The sequence below is a fragment of the Barbus barbus genome (genome assembly GCF_936440315.1).
Source record: "Barbus barbus genome assembly, chromosome: 32".
Classification (NCBI taxonomy): domain Eukaryota; kingdom Metazoa; phylum Chordata; class Actinopteri; order Cypriniformes; family Cyprinidae; genus Barbus; species Barbus barbus.
In genome coordinates this window covers 29,063,965-29,073,230 of record NC_136760.1, presented here as the reverse complement: position 1 = coordinate 29,073,230, position 9,266 = coordinate 29,063,965, and the positions used below count along the sequence as shown (strand labels likewise).

Below are 9,266 nucleotides of genomic sequence, written 5' to 3'. Positions count from 1 at the left end.
ACACACACACACACACACACACACACACACACACAGAGAGACAGACACACACACACACACACACACAGACACACACAGACAGACAGAGACACACACACACACACACACACAGAGAGAGACACACACACACACACAGACAGACAGAGACACACACACACACACACACACACACACAGACAGACAGACACACACACACACACACACACACACACACACACAGATACACAGACAGACACACACACACACACACACACACACACACAGAGAGACACACACAGACAGACAGAGACACACACACACACACACACACACACACACAGACAGACACACACACACACACAGACACACAGAGACACACACAGACAGACAGACACACACACACACACACACACACACACACACACACAGAGACACACACAGACAGACAGAGACACACACACACATACACACACACACACACACACACACACACAGAGAGAGACACACACATAGATACACAGACACACACACACACACACACACACACACACACAGATACACAGACAGACACACACACACACACACACACAGAGAGAGAGACACACACACAGATACACAGACACACACACACAGACACACACACACACACACACACACACACACACACACAGACACACACACAGATACACAGACACACACACACAGACACACACACACACACACACACACACAGACACACACACACACACACACACACACACACACTCATCGAGCTGCACATCTTTAGCGTGACGTGTCTGTCAGTCATTCAGACACTGAATCATGACGTTCTGCAGACGGACATGGCAAGAACACGGTTAGATGTGAGTTATAGATCTGGAGAGCGTCTCGGTTCTGGCCTGATGGTTTAGAATAACACACACCAGATGATCAATACGTGGCTCCAGCTGAACATCTGCCAGGATCCAGATATTAGACAGCTGGATCTCCATCAGCTCCAGCGCTGGCACAGCTGGATCAGACGCATCGCACAGCCAGAAGATCCAGGACAAAGACTGAAGCAGCTGATCTGCAGCCAGCAGCACACACTGACCAGCTTCACTGTAAGACAGTCCTCTGATATTCTCTTTAAGATATTGTCTGTCAGATGCATAAAAACTCAATCTGGCACAATCTGAGGAGGAAAAGACTGATTATCCTTCAGTCGGTCAGATGAGTTTTACAGTATTTTACGATCACTAGGAACATTTCTCAATACTTGGGTCAGTTTTTCAGAACTCTTCACACAGCGAGCACAACATCAGTGTCTGTGGCTAAACTGTGCATCATTTATCACTGCTTCGGCACAAAATGCATTCATTGACAACATCTGTCAAATTACATCAATTCTTTTATCACTTCTACACAAACTCCACCAAAACTTAATGTACTATACGATTCCATTTACACACGTTTACATACTGTTTTCAAAACTGTTCAAAACCTAGCACAGTACAAAAATGAAGTAGACAGAAATTTCCAACATTTCTACAGTAAGAAAAATATTCTGAATGTAAAAAAATCAAATGCCATCAAAGCAGTTGCATGTAGCTGAACATCTTCACAAGTGTTAGTCTTTCACTTTCATTACCAAAAGGGGAAAACTTTTTAATTTTGTACTGTAATGTAAACATGGAGCATGTAACACATACTGCAGTGAATTATAAACAGCAGAGAGTATCATTCTTGTTTTGTAAATGTTACTATAGCAAACATTGTATAATGCTCTCTGTGGTTAGTGTTTTATGTTGTTGTGTTACGACTGATAAAGTGTGTTTGTTTGCTAGTGTTATGGAAGAATGACATGATTTGAGGCATTAATGAAGTGTTTTGGTAGTTTTAGTGCATTTTGAATATGAAATGAACTGCTGTGTCAAGTTGAAAGATGGTGAACTGTGTGAAGAGTTTTGAAAAAGAGACTTTAGTATTGAGAAGTGTGTCCTAGTGATTCTAAATAACTGTAACGCAACGGCTGGGTTTATGAATCTGTTTCCCTGACAGCAGAACAACATCACACTCACTGAGACCCTGGAGACCGTCAGAAACATTCACTGGAAATCCATCAATACAGGAATATTCCCAACTGCTTCCCGGAACAATCTGTGAACTTTATGGTTGTAAAAAATTAAACCTAAAAAAGTTATTTAGTTCCCAAAAACAGAAACCGTATTCTAACATTGGGGGAATGTTGTGGTTCTGTGAATCAGATCAGATGAGTCCTGAAAACCCCAAACCCACGCTTGTACAATAACAGAGTTTCACTGTCAAGCCAAAACAATAAACTCAGAGCATGTACATTACCCAGAAGCCTCTGTGTTTGTGATCTTGAGCTTCCTGAGCTGCTACAGCCATCAAACATCAGAAACCTCCAGGAACTCTTTATGATTGTTCATAAAAGCACAGGAGCCGTTCTCACGCACCGTTACGCTGAGATATTCCCACCTTGGGACTGACGCAGGATCCAGAGTCTCCCATCAAACCCTTGACAGCAAACCCATGCTGCTGACAGCTACAGTATCGCATCAGATGCACTATAGATCCCCTGAGGAACAATTCCACTCATTCTCTTCTATTGGAAATTAATAATTGTATAAACTTGTTAAATCATCTAAACCAACAACCTGTATGTTAGACCCTGTTCCATCTAAACTACTAAAAGAGGTGCTTCCAGAAGTAATAGATCCTCTTATGAATATTATTAACTCATCATTGTCATTAGGATATGTCCCCAAAACCTTCAAACTGGCTGTTATTAAGCCTCTCATTAAAAAACCACAACTTGACCCCAAAGAATTAATTACAGATTGATCTTGAATCTCTCTTTTCTGTCAAAGATACTAGAAAGGGTAGTATCAACACAACTATGTTCCTTTTTAGAGAAAAATGGTATCTGTGAGGATTTCCAGTCAGGATTTAGACCGTATCATAGTACTGAGACTGCTCTCATTAGCGTTACAAATGACCTGCTTCTATCATCTGATCGTGGTTGCATCTCTTTATTAGTTCTACTGGATCTTAGTGCTGCGTTCGACACTATTGACCACAACATTCTTTTAAATAGACTAGAACACTTTGTTGGCATTAGTGGAAGTGCATTAACATGATTCAAATCGTACTTATCTGACCGCCATCAGTTCGTAGCAGTGAATGAAGAGGTATCATATCAATCACAAGTGCAGTACGGAGTACCTCAAGGCTCAGTACTAGGGCCGTTACTTTTCATGCTTTACATGTTACCCTTAGGAGATATTATCAGGAGACATTGTGTTAGCTTTCACTGTTATGCTGATGATACCCAGCTCTATATTTCTTCGTGACCCGATGAAACTTACCAATTTGCAAAACTAACGGAATGTATAGTTGATATCAAAAACTGAATGACTAGCAATCTATTACTGCTAAATTCTGAAAAAACAGAGGTGTTAATTATTGGACCAAAACCTTTTGCATGTAATAACCTAGATCACTGTCTAATACTTGATGGCTGCTCTGCAAATTCTTCGTCATCAGTTAGGAAGGAACCTAGGCGTACTGTTTGATAGCAATCTTTCCTTCGAAAAACATGTTTCTAGCATTTGTAAAAATGCATTTTTCCATCTTAAAAATATATCTAAATTAAGACCTAAGCTCTCGATGTCAAATGCAGAAACAGTAATTCATGCTGTATGACCACATTAGCCCGGTTCTGTCAACACTGCACTGGCTCCCTATTAAACATTCTATACATTCTAAGATCGTGCTAATTACCTATAAAGCCCTGAATGGTTTAGCTCCTCAATACCTGAGTGAGCTCTTATCGCATTATAGTCCTCCACATCTGCTGCGATCTCAAAACTCTGGCCGTTTGATAATACCTAGAATATCAAAATCAACTGCAGGCGGCAGATCCTTTTCCTATTTAGCTCCCAAACTCTGGAACAATCTACCTAACACTGTTCGGGAGGCAGACACACTGTCAGTTTAAATCTAGATTAAAGATCCATCTCTTTAACCTGGCCTACACATAATACACTATCACATTTCTATTATTCAAATCCGTTAAAGGATCGTTAGGCTGCATTAATTAGGTCAACCGGAACCGGGAACACTTCCCAAAACACATGATGTACTCGTTACATCGTTAGAAGAATGGCATCTACGCTAATATTAGTCTGTTTCTTTCTTATTCCGAGGTCACCGTAGACACCCAGATCCAGACTGAATCCAGATCAGATGGTGGATCAGCACCTAGAGATGACCTCTACAGCAGGACACCTAGATGACCCCAGAGACTGACCCCCAGTGAAGACCCTGTCTCCAGACGGCCATCGGGACAAGACCACAGGAACCAGATGAGTCCTCTGCACAATCTGACTCTGCTGCAGTCTAGATTCAAACTGCTGATTTTGTCTGGCCAGAGGAGAATAACACTATTTCGACACACTGTTTCCCGTCTAAATACTGTAAAGCTGATGTAAAGCCACCCAGCTCTATATCAAGCTGATGTAAAGCTGCTTTGACACAATTTGCCTTGTTAAAAGCGCTATATAAATAATATTGACTTGACAGAGCAAACTCGCAGACACACAGAGAGGACGCTGATGATCTGAGAGTATAATAAACTAAACTCAGCGCCAGCTGTGAGGTTATCAGGGGTTTCAGGAGACAGATCAACTGCTTGATTAAACACTGGGGGGTTGTGTTGCTATTCATTTTATTTTTATGTTAGCGTCAGCTGTTGTTAATGTTGTGTTCAACAGTGTGAAGGAAACGTGACACTAAACTGCACATCATCAGTGATTTTTGCGGTTTTGCTGGTTAAAGGATTGTTCAGCCAAAAACGATCATTCTGTCATCATTTACTCGCTCTCATGTCACTCGCACCTGTATGACTCCCTTTATTCTATGGAGCACAGAATGAGATGTTTTGAGAAACGCCTCAGTGGTTTTCATCATACAGTGAAAGTCAATGGGGTTCGGTTTACAAATTTTCTACAATATCTTTTTTAGTGCTTTTATAAATAATTTTTGGGCTAACAATCACAAATAAAGGCCAGATTCTCACGCATTTGCGGTCGGACAAACGTTATGTTGTCTGTGAGATCCAGGAACATCACACACACAGGTGATAAACGTCCTGTGAATGAACTGAAGTACTGAAAGATGTCATCTGAAGACCCTTGACCTGCAGAATCAGCTGATCAACAAACACTGTTTAATCTAGTCTAGTTCATCTAACTGAATTTACTCCAGTATTATGATCAGAAGCCCTTCTCAATAACTGAATGATAGCATCACATGATTCTTACAGTTATTTAGAATCACTAGGACACACTTCTCAATACTAAAGTCTCTTTTTCAAAACTCTTCACACAGTTCACCATCTTTCAACTTGACACAGCAGTTCATTTCATATTCAAAATGCACTAAAACTACCAAAACACTTCATTAATGCCTCAAATCATGTCATTCTTCCATAACACTAGCAAACAAACACACTTTATCAGTCGTAACACAACAACATAAAACACTAACCACAGAGAGCATTATACAATGTTTGCTATAGTAACATTTACAAAACAAGAATGATACTCTCTGCTGTTTATAATTCACTGCAGTATGTGTTACATGCTCCATGTTTACATTACAGTACAAAATTAAAAAGTTTTCCCCTTTTGGTAATGAAAGTGAAAGACTAACACTTGTGAAGATGTTCAGCTACATGCAACTGCTTTGATGGCATTTGATTTTTTACATTCAGAATATTTTTCTTACTGTAGAAATGTTGGAAATTTCTGTCTACTTCATTTTTGTACTGTGCTAGGTTTTGAACAGTTTTGAAAACAGTATGTAAACGTGTGTAAATGGGCTCGTATAGTACATTAAGTTTTGGTGGAGTTTGTGTAGAAGTGATAAAAGAATTGATGTAATTTGACAGATGTTGTCAATGAATGCATTTTGTGCCGAAGCAGTGATAAATGATGCACAGTTTAGCCACAGACACTGATGTTGTGCTCGCTGTGTGAAGAGTTCTGAAAAACTGACCCAAGTATTGAGAAATGTTCCTAGTGATCGTAAAATACTGTAAATCTAATGATGACGGGAAATTAGATCTGCAAACAGCACTGAACGGATCTGACCAGCAGGTGTCAGTGATTCAAACACAAAAGACAGTCTGTTTTTCTCGGTTTTAAAAATACTTCATTTATAAAAATACTTTCAGCTACATTCATGCAGTGAATCAAGAATGGTCCCCAGGCTCTCTCAGGTTTGATGTGAGGTGTGTGTGTGTGTCCCACGTGAAGGACTCGTCCTGCAGAACCTCGGCCAGTTTCTGATTGAACGGAGAGTAAAACATGGTGAGCAGCTCTCGTGTGATCGGCCGCATCGGCCCCAGATCCCTGTCGGACGCACGTCTGGTGTTCGACGCCGGACACTTGCTGATCCGTCTCCATCTCTGATCAGACAGCGGTCCTGCCAGAAATCATTCACACAGATCACAGTCAGGCACATCTCCACAACATCATGCTATCACTTCACTTTATGTATAATGCATTATAATGCATTTTAACTGTGGTTACATTTATTCATGAGATCATACAATGCATTATAAAGTGCATTAAACAGGGCATAAACAATGCATTGAAACTACTTTATAATGCATTATATATAAAAGCTTTAAGTGTTCCCAAAGTCATATTTGAAACATGTATTTTATGTCTCTTTGGTTATTTTTTAACTCACATTACACTTTGCAGCTATAGTTTTATACTTTCTCTTTCCTGCCTGTGCTCTGATCTGTGCTCTCTATATGAAATCGATGATGATGATGATGATGTGTGTCTGGTCTCTGCCGCCCCCTGCTGCCCACAGCATGTAAAGGAGTTCATCAGGACTGACCTAAGCGCAGGAAGTGGAAGATCCTGCTCATGCTGAGCGCCGGGTTTGAAGCGTGATCCTCCAAACGCAAGACTAAGAGCTGATCAGGGCTAAACACTGACAGCCAGTCCAGAAGAAACACCACGTACAGGCCCACCTGCAGACGCACCTGCACACACACACACACACACACACACAGAAACATGGCTAAAACCAGATGAATACATTACTTTAAATGAGTCCACCCCCCAAGATTACTGCTATAAAAATGAGCCACGTCCAAAAGGTAAAGGGGGAGGTGTTGATTCAATTTATAGCAATATTCTCAGTATTTCTCGGAGAGCAGGCTTTAAGTATAACTCGTTTGAAGTTATGCTGCTGTGCATAACATTATCTAGAGAAACACGTGTTAGTGATAAATCCCCTGTGATGTTTGTACTGGCTACTGTATACAGGCCACCAGGGCACCACACAGACTTTATTAAAGAACCTAGGACTTCTGGTTGACCAGCATTTAAAATTTGATACACATATTGTATATATATATATATATATATATATATATATCTGTTATCGGATCCAGTTTCTATCAACTTCGCTTACTGTCTAGATTACTGCAATTCTTTATACTGCGGTATTTCTAAGGGTCAAATTGCACGTCTTCAGCTTGTTCAGAATGCTGCGGCCAGACTTCTTTTAAAGTGTCGTAAATATGAACACATCACCCGGTTCTTAGATCCTTACACTGGTTGCCGATTTGTCAGAGAATAGATCTTAAAATTTTACTTTTTGTATATAAATCCCTTCACAACCTAGCCCCTGTCTACCTCTCTGAACTTCTTCATCCCTACACTCCGTCCAGAAGCCTTCGATCCTGTGACCAGGCTTTGTTGGTAGTCCCTCTCGTTAGGCTTAAGCGCAGAGGTGAGCGTGTACTTGCAATGCCCTGCCTCTAGAGATTAGAATGGCCCCTTCACTGTCTGTTTTTAAGTCCCTGCTAAAAACATATTTGTTTTCCTTAGTGTATTGACTACTGTGATATGGCTTATTATTATTATTTTTATTTTTAATTTTTAAATCGGGTTATATAAAATTTTGTCTGGTCTGTTTTTCTGTGTATGTGGTATCTTCTGTAAAGCACTTTGGTCAGCCAGTTTGGCTGTTGTATATGTGCTATACAAATAAAATGAACTTGAACTTGAAATTAAAGAATTTGCTGATTTTCTATCTGAGTTAGTGCTGGCTGCAGATAAAGGGTTAATTGTTGGCGATTTTAATATTCATGTCGATAATGAAAAAGATGCATTAGGATCAGCATTCATAGACATTCTGAACTCTATTGGGGTTAGACAACACGTTTCAGGACCTACTCATTGTAGAAATCATACTCTAGATTTAATACTGTCACATGGAGTTGATGTTAGTGGTGTTGAAATCCTGCAGCAAAGCCATGATATCTCAGATCATTATCTAGTCTTGTGTAAACTCCATATAGCTAAAACTGTAAATGCTACTCCTTGTTACAAGTATGGTAGAACCATCACCTCTACCACAAAAGACTGCTTGGTAAGTAATCTTCCTGATTTATCTCAATTCCTCAGCATATCCAACAGCGCAGAAAAACTTGATGATGTAACAGAAACTATGGACTCTCTCTTTTCTAGCACTTTAGATACAGTTGCTCCTTTACGCTTACAGAAGATCAAAGAAAACAGTCTGACTCCGTGGTATAATGAGCACACTCGCACCTTAAAGAGAGCAGCCCGGAAAATGGAGCGCAGCTGGAGAAAAACAAAACTAGAGGTATTTCATATAGCCTGGCGGGAGAATACCCTATCCTACAGAAAAGCATTAAAAACTGTTAGATCTGATTACTTTTCGTCTCTTCTAGAAGAAAACAAACATAACCCCCGGTATTTATTCAATACAGTCACTAAATTAACGAAAAATAAAGCATCAACAGGTGTTGGTATTTCCCAAGAGCACAGCAGTAATGACTTTATGAACTACTTTACTTCCAAGATCGATACTATTAGAGATAAAATTGTAATCATGCAGCCGTCAGCTACAATATCGCATCAGATGCACTATAGATCCCCTGAGGAACAATTCCACTCATTCTCTACTATAGGAGAGGAAGAATTGTATAAACTTGTTAAATCATCTAAACCAACAACATGCATGTTAGACCCTATTCCATCTAAACTACTAAAAGAGCTGCTTCCAGAAGTCATAGATCCTCTTTTGGCTATTATTAATTCATCACTGTCATTAGGATATGTCCCCAAAACCTTCAAATTGGCTGTTATTAAAGGAACACTCCACTTTTTTTTGGAAATTTTCAGTTAAAGACCTGGGTTATGATATAGCTGGGGACTACTTTCAGACGC

At 40.0% G+C, this 9,266-nt stretch overlaps 1 protein-coding gene across 2 annotated transcripts in view; it reads right to left on the bottom strand.

The window, feature by feature from the left end:
- Nucleotides 1–6,180: 6,180 nt before the first annotated feature.
- chst15 (carbohydrate sulfotransferase 15) overlaps nt 6,181–9,266 on the bottom strand; it is a 20,092-nt gene continuing 17,006 nt past the window's right edge. Inside the window, exons 8-9 of one of the 2 annotated variants that reach the window (XR_013782568.1) lie at nt 6,742–7,045; nt 6,181–6,471 (exon numbers count right to left, since the gene is read on the bottom strand). Coding sequence is in view for 1 of the 2 variants with exons in the window: in XM_079388880.1 (XP_079245006.1) it covers nt 6,239–6,471; nt 6,898–7,045 (381 nt within the window). In the remaining variant the exon portion in view is untranslated. The remainder of the gene's footprint in view (nt 6,472–6,741; nt 7,046–9,266) is intronic. The other variant, XM_079388880.1, reaches the window with a different exon arrangement.